The 13,094-nt window shown below is 44.2% G+C and overlaps 1 protein-coding gene across 1 annotated transcript in view; it reads right to left on the bottom strand.

Moving 5' to 3' along the window:
* The window catches only part of GLI2 (GLI family zinc finger 2), a 187,633-nt gene that overhangs the window by 135,852 nt on the left and 38,687 nt on the right, over window positions 1-13,094 (bottom strand). The window contains exon 2 of the mRNA XM_058028387.1: window positions 3,365-3,527. Coding sequence (XP_057884370.1) covers window positions 3,365-3,497 — 133 coding nt within the window. The 5' untranslated portion in view covers window positions 3,498-3,527. The remainder of the gene's footprint in view (window positions 1-3,364; window positions 3,528-13,094) is intronic.

The raw sequence follows: 13,094 nt of genomic DNA, 5'->3' as shown, positions 1-13,094 counted from the left end.
CAAACCCTCCCACCCTACACAGCAATATGGACTCTGGCATTCAACAGAAGGGGTTTCTGCCCTTGAATTGTTCTAAGTTGCCCTTCAGAAGTAGAGACAATAAAACAAGAGCCTCTTCTGCAGATTTAACTTGTCTATAGTTCCTACATGCTGTCATTATACACACTTTCCATCTCAGTCGCACATACACAGCTGCCCCTACTGCAAGTGAAAAGAGGAGCTTTGACTCCTTGGCCAACATGATTTATGGAAAAACAGAAAATTAGGAGAGACTTCCCTGATGTCATATCTGTGAGGCCAATTTCTGAACATCTGATCAATGAGTTACTATAAAAGAACTGTTCGGCATGATGTTTAAAATGGCAGCTTCAGAAGACTGGGATGCAAATTTTTAGTACAAAAGGACTCTTCTCTACTGCCAGCATCAACAGTATTGATCTCTTTTCCCACAGCCATAACTTAATTTGTTAGAGGCTGGAAACATTTGGGAAAAATACCCAAAGCAAGGGAACTAGAAATGCAGACTGAACATATTACCTTATAATAATACAGTCTAACTAATAATAGAATCAAATCATTATTCTTCAATTATTTAACTCACATTCAGTTTATTCCTTCAATTAATTAGACATAAAACCTTATGAATCTATTAATTCCTACAAGGGAAAAAGAAAACCTTGTGATCTGAGAAATATGCAAAGTGTGCTATGATGGCACTCCTTCTATGGGACTCAGTAGAATAAAGGAGAAGAAATGTGTTGCAAATTACATTTGTTTGGCTCTGGAGAGCAGCTTGGTGATTTGCAGCACTGGCTGAGCCTCACTGCCACTTTCTCATATGCTAGTACAAAGAGTAAAACCTCTGCAATAAATGAAATCAAGAGTCTGTCTTGGATGAGAATAAAGACTTGCTCGTATGGCCCCAAAGCAGGGTGGGGAGCTCAGAGGCCCCCCCTTTAAAGACGATGCCATCATCAAGCTGAACTTCCTAATTAATTTCCAAGCCTCATCTGCTTTCTTCTGTAAAAATATAAATAATATAAAAATATAAATACTCATAGTTCAGGCCTGTTATGAGTAATTACTTTAGTTTAGGGAATCAAACATGTTATATTAGCATGAATACCATGTAAGTAGAGTCTCATCTCTACCCAGCCCTTTTGTCATCACCTGCTAAATCGCACCTCGCAGTTAACTCAGGTTAGAAGACAACTCTGTATCCATTTTTCTACTTCCAAGCACACGCACAAGCACGCTGCTGGCTTTCAGGAGGCTGTATTATGTCTAGCCAGAGTTCAAAGGAAGCACTTGGAGCCACAAGAGCACGTGCAGCACCTGCAGCGTCCCGGGGCCAGCGCCCAGCCACACACTGCTCCACTGCTGCCCATTTTGGGTCATTTATGAGCACTTTTCTTCACAGCGTGACACAGATTTCACTCTTTACATCTCATTACACAACGCTTTTATCACAATTCCCCTGACATCTTCAAACAATCCTCAACTTACTTCTCCACTTCCTCCTACTAAAAGGAGAAATATTGAGCCCATAAATCACTTTTTTCCAAAGGTGAGAACACACTGCTAACAGAACATATTATACTGGATGCTTAAAAACCAATTAGGTCTCCAGGGATGCCACATGGGCTGATGGACACTCCACCTCAGGGCATCCTCATTTGGATCTCTGGAAAGGTTGTGACTGCTTCCTCAGTGGAGGCACTCCCAAGGCAAGTGCCAAGTGGGGAGAAGGTGTTTATTCATAACAGCACATCTATGGAATTTTAGAACATGCTTGGACTACGTTGGGGCCAATCAACCCTTGAGGTCTGCCAGTCACTGAGATGATACCTCAAGTGGGCTGCCTCAGTAGTTCCTACAGCCTTTGCTTCTTCAGGGATTTGCTGGGGGATGCCAAGCTTCTGCATATTGCTGTCCCCCCTATTTCTGCTTCCTGGCAAGCCTTCCTTTCTGCCACTCTGTGCAGTGCTCACAAGGAAAGTGGCTCAGACCCATCCAGGACCACAAAACTTCACTTCCCTCCCAACAATTATGTGAATTACTTTTTGGTTGCTTTTAGGAAAATGTTTATCAAACTCACAAACTAATCTGATAGATTACTAGCCACTCCTACATTATTCTGTGCATCTGAATCTTCACAGGTCAATTGGAAAAAGAAACCTGAGTAGCAAAGTTTATGAAAAAGGAGAGATAAAGCAGATTTAAGCCTTTTTGGTCGGAAACTATCTTCAAAACTCAGGCAACAAAAAACTCAAACTCTCCATCCAATCTGGGTAAGAAAGAGAGGAGCTCACAGAAGAGTCATTCTGTCCTCCTGGGGTGATGAAAAACCACCCTGCACTGAAGGAAGGGGAGATGACAGGATCATTTTGAGGTAGACTTTGACTAGCAACAGCATGTATTTCAAAAAGGAAAAAAAAAGCTGCCTGCAAAGTTTACACAGCTGGGGTGTCTCCTGTCACATCCAAAGTGGTGGAGACTAAATTTGTCTCTTATACCCTGTCCAAAGACGACAAGCAGTCCCCAGCGAGGGCAGCTATGGTGGCTCCTCAGTGGGCACAGCCTGGCCAACAGCTGTGCCACCATGATGGGCCCTGGCACTACTCTGGATGTCCACCAGCACACACGAACCAGAGATGGGCGTGGGTCTGGCCTGCCACAGCAAGCAGGAGGAGGCAGGAGCAACATCCCTGCACACCACAGTTACATCCACCAGTAATGGCTCCACGCCTGCAGGTATCCACAAGAGCTTCCCACTTGACTTCAACAGCAGCAAGACCAAAATCTTGCCTAACACACTGACTTGAACAGGAACAGCACAAGTGGAGGGGTTTCTTTACGAACATTCCTGCATTGGGTCTGGATATTCCCAAATTCCTCCCTAACCGTGAAACTTCAGCAGCAGTGACTGAAGACCACGCAGTCTGTTTAGCTCATTAGCAGGATCACAGCTGGCACATGACACTCTTTCTGACCAGGATAATGAGGTGCTCCCCATCTCCAGCCAGTCCCTCCAGGCACTCTTTAACCATGGAGGAGTGGAGGGCACACTGCTGCAAACACTGTGCAGCACCAGTCAGCTGGTGGCAAGCATTGATGGGATGTCCCAATGCCCCCACAGCCACCCCTAACCACCCATCCCCTCCCTCACCCCAGCCCAGTTCTCCATCACACAACAGTGACATTTACATGCCATACAGTGACACAGCTTCCAGATCCTCTGACAGCCAAAAACCCTAATAAACCCAGCATGTTCACAGGAAGACAGATGCCATCATACTTATTAAACTCTTACAGCCTAATGAAAAACACCCCTGCTGCTTTCAAATTGTGGAAAACAAAGTACCTCCTTGTGCCACGGCTGCTCCCGCTGCTGCTAGAGGAGGGGGTTTCTTCCCCGTCTCTGTAAAGCCATTCCCCTCCAGAACAGCACCTTTCCCTTCTTTTTTCCCAGCAGCTGTTGAAGCAGAAGTTTCCATCTTAGACGGGCATCTTCCAGCTCAGGAACCCTACAGGACATAAAACAAAACCAGATTCTGGTCACCACTCACAAAACAGGAAAAATCAACTCCATGAAGCATAAGATAGTTTGGCAGAGTTCAAAACCAAATGGCAAGCAGCAAAGAATTCCTGGGTTCCCAACTCCAGCAGTCATAGGCACAAAGGCCACAACCATGTAAAGGACTGGGTGCTCTCACAGACCTACAAAGATCAGGGCCAAAAAACAATCCCCAGCTAAACTTGGGCTATACAGTAAAGTTTACAGGTCCAAAGGGCTTTCCAAGATTATAGGACAGGTAAGATACAAATATTTAGCACACATAACATGGATTTACCCATTGTATACATGACCTAGACCATCCTAAGAAAAAACTCAGTGAAAAATTTCCAATAAAATACAGATAAACATGTATTCAAAGTGAGGGTTTTTTCTATCCCACAGTGGGTGGCTATGCTGTGGGCTGGTATGGAACCAGTGTCATGATCAGAACTTTGCAGCAATGCTTATGGATGAGCCACAGCAGGTCTGCCATATCCAATCAAGTTCTCACTGGTGAAGTCTAACAAACACTGATCCCTCTCTCTCTCAAAACTCTTCTTCTATCCTGACCAATTGCATCTGAAAATCAGCCACAAATAGTGAATTAAATGCCATGAAATATCCACAAAACAAGAAGATACAAATAACCTAGTTTTTTAAACTTAGGTTGATAAAACATAGCAGCTCCTGAACTTTTTGACCATTTTTTCTGCGTGATTCAGACTTAAAAGCAAACACATGGGTATCCCAAATTTACTGTAAAAACAGGGTTTCTCTTAAATGAAGAGGCATACTTTGTTTCTGAACGCAAATACTTTGTTCCCCTCATTTTACCTTGTTTGATTTCACGTCTCCACCTGACTCCTCCTTGCACACAACCAGCACAGTTACCTGGCACTACCAGCCTCAGGCTGGGCTTGGGAAAACCCACTGCTAATTCCTCTTTCCTTTCTAATTTTAATGCAGATCTGCAATTTCTCACATGCAAATTTTCAAATGCAAATTTTTCATCTCCTGAAATACTCTGGAGCACACTGGCTGTTTGCCTTACTGGAATGAATGGGATTGGGGGAATATCTGGGAAACCAGAACATTTTTTTGTGGGCATGCAGGTAGTTTTATCACCATTGTGCCAATTCAAAACTTCCCTCCCTTTTCTCTGGAGGTCTGACTGACTCCTGAACATACTGGACTAAAAGGTGAACTCTCCTAAAAACTTTAAAGCACAAACATTTCAGGAATTTCCACCCTGTGAGGGACGTGGTGGCTGTGGAGGACTGTCACCGCTGCTTGGCTCTGGGACAGTGGTGTCCCACGATGGAGCTGTGTGCTGCAGCCTGAGCAGCTCATCCCTGGAGCCTTCAGGCGTGGCTCACGTTAATGGGACAACGAAGTGATGGATCTGTGGTCACAGTGTGCAGCTGTAAACTGCAGAGCTCGCACTGGAAATGACAGGACCCACAATTACAGGCTTTACTGATGACACAAGGCTCTGCTGAACACCGAAGTGGCCCCTCAAGGTCCTGCCCCGGCATGTGCTGGGCTTGATGGCAAGCATGGGATGTGTTCCTGGGGCCAGGACTTTACAGTGGTTTAATCCAGGAATCAGGTTGGGTTACAAGCCACGTATGAAATAAATACACCCGAACTGCAGGAGTATTTGACCTAGGTCTGACAGCCTGGGCTTCTGTTCGTTAAGCAAATAAACTTCAGAGGCTCTATGGCTAACCCCCCACCTGTTTCTTCTTAGTCCCTCCTTTCAAGGCTTTGCACTTTTGTTTGAAACCAGAGCTGGCCCTTGCACCCCAACCCCCTTCTCTGGGCACCCTGACCCTGGGGGCAGCCCCGGGGCTGAGGGAGCATCCTCGGGCACTGCAAAGCTCAGCAGCCAGCCAGGGGAAGGAAGGAACTGGGAACAGGACTTGTTCTGTGAAACATGCAGATTAGAGACATGGGTTTTTTCCAGATGCCTGAAGCAAAATCTCTACATCCCTGCCACAGACACCTCAGTAGGGACCCAGTTTTTCAGATGTGTCATTTATCCAACTGGAATGTGACAGGAGATCATGCCTGTATTTGAAAATCTGGTCTATGCAGCTCTAATGCTCTCTTTTCAAATGAATTATGAATTTAAAACAATATTCAAGTGTTTGTATTAAATGGTTGTATTAAACAGGTAAATCCTCAAATACCAGATTAGAAAAAAAAATAAATAATGCAACTACTCTAATCTCACAGGATTTAGGGTAATAAATCTATAATTATTTTTGCTTTGTAAAGGTGCCTGGGGCAGAGCAGGCTGACTACGAGGTTCTGAGCTTTTCCCCAAGTCAGCAGCAACTAAAAGTCATTTTCCTTTCACAGCACCTCACAGCCAGAGCTGATCATCTCAGCCCAGGAAGACACAAGCATCCTTCCTGCCAGATCCTGCTCTGCTCAGCACCTCTGCCCACAGACCAGGAACAGAGATCTGTGAGCAAAGCAGCACCAACACTGATTTCACATCCCACCTTCTGAGGTTTCATAGACAGCAGCCAAGAGCTGGTGACCAGCAGCCTTCCCTGTGCTGCAGTGTGTGACCAGGACACAGCACTGGAACTCTGGAGATTTAGGTGCCCATCACGGACCTGCTACAGTCTCCTCAGTGTCCCTGGGCAAAAAGCTTAACTCCTCTCTTGCAACCAGTTTCAACAGCCATAAAATAGGAAATAGTACTTTGCCCTATTTGCAAAGTGCTTTGAGATCCTTTGAGGCACAAGGCTATGGAAGTGTTTTTATTACCAGTATAAGAAGATATATTGGTGGAGGCAGTCAATCCACACTATCCAGGAGCACAACATTCATTTTTTAAGCAATGCATACTTTGCTTTCTGTTTGATGCTAAACTTTTTCTACTGCTCTGTGCCACGCAGAATTTATAAATTCAATGACAGATTAATCTTAGCAGTGAGCCATTTGGCATGAAAAAGGGTTTCACAGGGAGCCTGCTTTTTCCTGTAAAGAGCATGCATTTAGGAGTGACTATACAGAGAAAGACCCTATGCACTTATTCAAGCACAACTCTCTGCCCTCCGTCATTACTCAGAATTAGAAAACCAGAATGGATTACTCAGATTTTTCCTAAGGTTTGTAGCTTTCTCTGCAGGAGGAGGGCTGGGTAATTGATTTTGACACTAATACCAGCACTATTCATATGCCCTGTAATATAATTCTGCAGTGACACTAAAAAGGCAGCCATCTGAGATCTGAACAAGGAAAGTGCTATATGATTTGCCCTAGACAACCCTAGCTATTTTAACAGCTGTGTTGTATATTAAAAGGGAGAAATCCCAACAGAATTAAAAACAACAAAGTCACATTTGCCTTTGAGGGAAAACAAGAAGCCGTAAACTTTCCTAATAAAACAATCCCTCCCGCCAGGTGCTTGAGGAATGGTCTGAAGTGCTGTCCGAAAATGCCTCTTTTGGAGGGCATCAGCCTGAGCAGGACTGCTGGAAAACTTAGGAATGAACAGATACTCATCAGCCATACCCTCTGCACACCCTTTTTTTTTTAAAAGGCAACTATTTCCTTCTTCAGGATTGTTCCTTCATCAGGAAACACCCTTCTCCTCCCCTAGACAAGGCAGAAAACATTTTTTTTTCTTCTCTGTGAAAAATGAATGACCAATTTTGCGTATTTCTGCTCAAAGATTAAGCAGCACCATGGGAGTGAGCTCTCTGGCAGAGGGCAGGCAGTGACACTGTGACTCAGATCCAATCCTCAGCGCCACCTTCAAGGCTGGTAGCCCCCTGGAAGGGGCAGAAAAGAATTTCCAAAGCATTCTTCCAGACGCCATCTTACTTTTCGGGAATATTTTGGGCTTTCTCAGGACCAGTGTGCATTCTCTCTTCATTCTGAGTTCACCTCCACCTGACCTCCCCACACACAGCCCTAGCAGTGCCAGTGAGGGGGCGTCACCTCCAGGGGACACGCTGGACGTGTGCTGGCTGCTGGCACCAGCACCACAGCCAGTGCCCATTACCACTGCTGCTGGCTCCTGGCAAGACTGATGGGAGCTGGGATAACCAAGGGCAGCCTTTGCACAGCCCTTGCCAGGTTTGTGCTCAGGCACCCACAGGGAGACAATTCTGCCACATCAGCCCTATGTAGGTACAATCCCAGGTCTGACAGCTTTTCCTGGTGTCCTGCTTTAGTTAAGATAAACAAGGACACACTCCCACCATCTCTTCTTTTCAGTGGACGGTGTCATACAGCAAAAGCCATCTGAATGCATGATCCACTTATGAAATTCAGTGTGAGCCAACTGCTCTGAACACTGGCTGCCGTGATCCTTTTCAGTCTCCCAGGGTTTGAGCCAAATTATGTTCTCAATTACATGGAAGTAGCAGCAGTTAACCTGGTGAAGTCATAGGCTCTGTACCACAGCAAAACTTGACCCCTCTATTTTCTTTTATATCAGCAAATGCTTCAAATTATAAAGAAAGTTTTTTTTTTCTGTCTAAATGCCACTAGTAAATCTTGGGACTACCCAAACAGGCTGTCTGCTGCTGAAGGACCTACAACTGTTTACAGAATATCAATCTCAGGTAAAAGCAGCATAAATATTAATTCAGAACTAATCACTTTTGAGGTCCTCCTGACACAAGGTTTCCCATCTTGACATTTCTTAGGAATGGTTTGCTTGGGCCAATCCTATAGTGTTGATTACACATGTAAATTAGAGCTGTACATTGGGGCAGTAGCTCTCTGTCTGGGGGCCACTCCTGCCCCTTCCCCTCAAAAAACCTTCTGCAGTGGGGCCCTCCCAGCTTCTGGGATGAAAGGAAGCAGAGACAAACCCATGCTGGCAGAAGCAGGGCTAGAAGGGCACAGAGCTGCTCAGGGGTTATGCTGTTTTTCTACTCCTTACCCTGACTCCTGCTCAGAGCAGAGTAATACCAGACTGCCAAAGGGAGGGAGGAGGAAGCTGTGCTAGCAGCAAACAGGATAGGAAGACACACAAGTTCTGCCTGCCTATTCCCAAAGGTAAGGCTAAAATTGCTGAGAAATCTGAGAAAGCTTCACCAAACAGTTCCAGCCCGTGGCAAATGATGTATCACTCCAAAAAATTAAGAGAAAAAAAAGAAAGAAAAGGAGAGGGGGAAAAAAAGAGACCAAAAATACCCTCAGTAGGGCTGGCAAAACTGCAATAGTTATACAGGTTCTGGAATGTACAAAGGCTGAAATCAGAGACTTAGCATCTCTTTTGAACTTCAAAAACAACAAGTCTCTTCAAATCACTCCGTTAATTGGCTTTAAATTAGAGTTCTAAGTTTAATGAACAAATCCTTCGCGTACGGCATGAAACGGATACACTTCTAGATTAACTTCCTGATCAACACCATCTGCCATTTCCATATGGCAACAGCAAACCAAAAGCACGAGGAAGAAGCTGCTCTGCAGTACTGGGAGGGGTCAAAGTCCACCCAGAACCCACTGGGGCTTGGTAGAGTCTCTCTCTTCTGTGCTAACATCACCTCCAGCCAGCTCCACAACTCCTGGGATATTTCAGGCACAATTCTGTCCAGGAAGGTAAAGAAAGGAAAAATGCAGGGTAGGAAGGAGGAATGAGGGAAGGAGGGATGTTTGAAAGGATGACTGGATGGATGTGGAAAGAGCAGTAAGTTCCTGAAGATGGACACGGGCCTGGAAAACAAGAAATAAGGGGACAAGGGAATGACCTTAAAGGCTTACTGAAGAGTATGAGTGAATGAAGCACAGACAATGGCAAATCCTGTGGAAACAGAGAAGCATGGAGAAAGAAGCAAGACTGTAGGAAGACCTGGCTCCCCGAGAGTGGAGATGGAGATACATGCACTGCTGGGGAAGGTACAACATGACATCTGCTCGTGGCAGGGACAGGACAGGGAGGCAGGGCACAGAGGGAAGAGAGACACAGGGAAGAAAAGTGACATGCAAGGGCCTCTGATAGAAGAAATATGTCTGGCAAACAGCTTCAAAGAATGCGGCCTTCCAGCCTGCTCCATCACTCTTTGTACATGGAGTACCAAGACTTTGTGTCTAGGCACAAAAGGACTTTACTGCTTCAGGTGGTCCCAGCCATGTGAAAGGAAACATCTCAGAAAGTCACAAGTGCTGTCCCCACTGCTTACGCTGACACTGACCACAGCAGCCTTCCCCTAACATCACACAAGGACAGTAGAGTTGGTGGTAGCACTCAGAAATTATCACCACATGGACTGTCTGTAAATATTCAGCTACCTGCTCAAGAATCAGCCTTCAGCAGCTCCTGGGAGACCTTCCAGCAGGAGCCAGTCACTGATGGGTGCTGGGCAGCAAGGGGGCAATGCCAGCATGCACAGAGGGACAGACAGCCCTTGGGCCCCCTGCTCCTGGGCAGGGCTGACAGAGGTGGCATAGCACTTGTGGGAGAGACATGTCCTTCAGGAATGTCAGTCACAGACCACCCTATCCTAGGATGCTCTGTGGCACCAAATGACAGCATTGAGGCTACTGTATTGCAACATAAATGATTTTTCCCTTTCTAAAGCCATTTTACTTTCTGGGCTGCTTTTATTGGAAAGGAGATATTAAAGAGAGGAACCAAAATTTCAGCCGTTTTTCAGGTTTAGCCTGATGTTCCTATTTTTCACAAACACTAATGTCACTTTAATATTGCTGCTTCATTACAAACAAGTCTGATTTATAAAACAGCAGAACATTTGAACAGTTTCCCCACTTCCAGTATATTTTCAAGTTGCCAAACTTAGAGCCTTGAACAAAAATTATCTTTCAGATGCTGGGTTAAAAACAATCACAATACATCATCAAAACAAACTAACAGACATAAAAGCTCAAAGCCAGACACAGAATCAGCACTGGTCCATGCTGAGGCATGCAGGCTGGGGTACCTGACTTTCCCTCCTTTCCCTCAGAAGTTATCTCTGTTTCTCTACTTTGGAAGAGCTCAGAGGATGGAGGAGTGGGGGCTGGAGGGAAGAGTCTTTTGTGGTAGAACAGGAAAACAAAGTCATGCTTGTGATTTTACAAAACCAATCCTACATGTCTTATCATGAGAAAATTTCCACTAAGCAAATTCCGACATGCGAAAAAACCGTCAAAGAAGATAATCAAGACACTCCTGCAGTCAGAATCTGTATTAACATGCAGCAAAAAATATGGGAGGATGCCACCAGGTAAACAAAAATTGCTTAGAAGTGATGCGTCACCATTATAACTGGTCCACGAATCTTCATTGGGTTTTGTTTATTTGTTTGCTTTTGTAAGAGTGAGAAAATTGTGGCAAAGTATTCACTAAGTTTGTGTTTTTGATGTAAATCCAAAGAAGTTTTTTTCAATTTCCTGTTACACAACTGTGTTTTTTCCAAAAAACAGAACCAAAAATACAAATACTACCTATGTGTGCACACATGTATCGAATGAAGAAGTATTGTTTTCATTTTAGGAAACCTTCGCACACCAAAATAGAAAACTAAAAAAAAAGGCAATATAGAACTCCCCAAACATCCCCTTCATCAAGTCTTCATGCTCCAACAAAAGCAGGAACTGCTAATAACTGACATGTCAGAGAGAACATCTGTGGTGCTTGGCAGCTACACCAGGGTGGGTTACAGCTAAACAGGGTGGGTGACAGACTGCATGAAGACCAGGGTGGAGGACCATTAAACTGTTAACAACAAAATTAGACTCTAATTGCAAATCACTAGTAACTTAATGACTTTTCATCAGGTTTTATGAGTAAAAGATACTACAAAAGTAAACTGCACATACTACAAGAGGAGCAGAAACTGATTCTGAGCAGAGATGTTTATGCAGATTCCACAGAGCAGAGAAGGGTCAGCACAGGAGATCTGTCTAACAGGAGAAGAGCTGCCTTGGTACTGGATTCAAGGGAGGTTTTGAGAAGTGAATGTGTTGCTGGCTTGGTGGTGACTGAAGGAGAATCCTCTCGGGGGTTCACTTCCGTGCTGCAGTAGTTTGGGCACTTTCAACTCTCATGAATGAAACCCCAAATACAAACCACATGGACTGAAGTTTAATGGCTTTGCTTTATGTAGGGGTGGGATGAGTAATAATGTCTTGTAGTGGCTAGTCCATCCAGATGACATTGAACAGGCTCCAAAGCTTGGATAAGAAACCCCTCATTTGGCTCAAGAAACGAAAATCTTTATTTTGAGCAATGAAAGATGAAGGACTGCATCCTTGCAAAAATCCCTATAGCAACTAGGCTCTTTCAGAACATGTTTCATTACAAAATTTTGGTTTATTTTTAAACATGACAGTTCTGTTCATCAGCCTATTGAATTCTGCCTCCAGAGGCACACATGTAAGCATGCAGAAGAGAGAAGCCTGGGAAGGAAACAAGAATGTAATTAAAAACAAAAAAGCAACACTTCAGTTGGCTCATTTTCCTCTGCTGAACACATACACCACACAAGCTGCTATTCCACATTTTATTCCACTCCACATATTGTCTTTATAAGACTCCAGTTGCCAGCTGAAGGCAGGATGCAGACCACATAAAATGGCTGGCAGTCCATAAACAGGAGAATGGAGAAAAATTCATCCAGATGAGAATGGCAGAAGAGTTTCTCAAAGGAACACATCTAGGATTGGAAAGGGACCATGGAGGTCATCAAGGTCAGCCTTATGCTCACAACTAACATTTGAAAAACCCAAAACTGTTGCAATACCCGACAGCTGCTTCTGTAGGAGAGGTCAGAGTTATATGGGATGTGCCCATGAACCACAACAAAGACTAGTCTGCAAGGACACAAGCATGCTGATGAAGAAAAATTCAAGGAGAACCAAGAATCCTTGCAAGGAACGTTCCATGAGGAAGAATGCAATCAATACTTTGAAGAGCATTCAATTTCTGTGAGCTGTGACTCAAGTTACAAACCTACGTATTTTTCCAGAAATTAACAGGTAAATAAGTGGTGACTGGCAGAGCCCCTGTGTTTTCAGCAGTGCAGGTCCATCTTCTACAGAGAAAAGAAACTGTTCAATGTGGCTGGCTGTCATTACAGTGGATGGGAATAAGTCTTTCAGGAGACAGGCTAAAGTATTCAGGAGGGTATTAAGCTAATGACAAAAGACAAGGGTGAAAATGAGCACTCATTTAGCCAGAAATCAAGATGTCAAGATTAAAATTAATCAAGGTACCAAGGGACTCAAAGAGAAGAGGTTCCTTAATTGTGTAGACTGTAACACTATGAACATGAGTAATAAACAAGAAGTGGAATAGCTCCTTTAATACACAAATTAGTTCTGACTGGTATTACTGAATCCGGTGGAAACATTCACATGAATGGAGAGTTACAATAATTTTGTGTATCAAGGACTGGAAACAAACACAGAGTCATGAAGCCTGTCAGTGACAAATGGGTGTTGACATGGTAAATAAAGATGATTGCTTTATACCAGTGAGATGCTCTCCATGCCTAGATGGCCTAGATAAAGATTATAGGTTCTAAAGCAACCACATACAAGGCCACACATCTGGAAAATA

The sequence above is a fragment of the Melospiza georgiana genome, chromosome 7, assembly GCF_028018845.1.
Source record: "Melospiza georgiana isolate bMelGeo1 chromosome 7, bMelGeo1.pri, whole genome shotgun sequence".
NCBI classification, from domain to species: Eukaryota; Metazoa; Chordata; class Aves; order Passeriformes; family Passerellidae; genus Melospiza; species Melospiza georgiana.
This window is presented reverse-complemented; position numbering and strand designations above follow the sequence as displayed.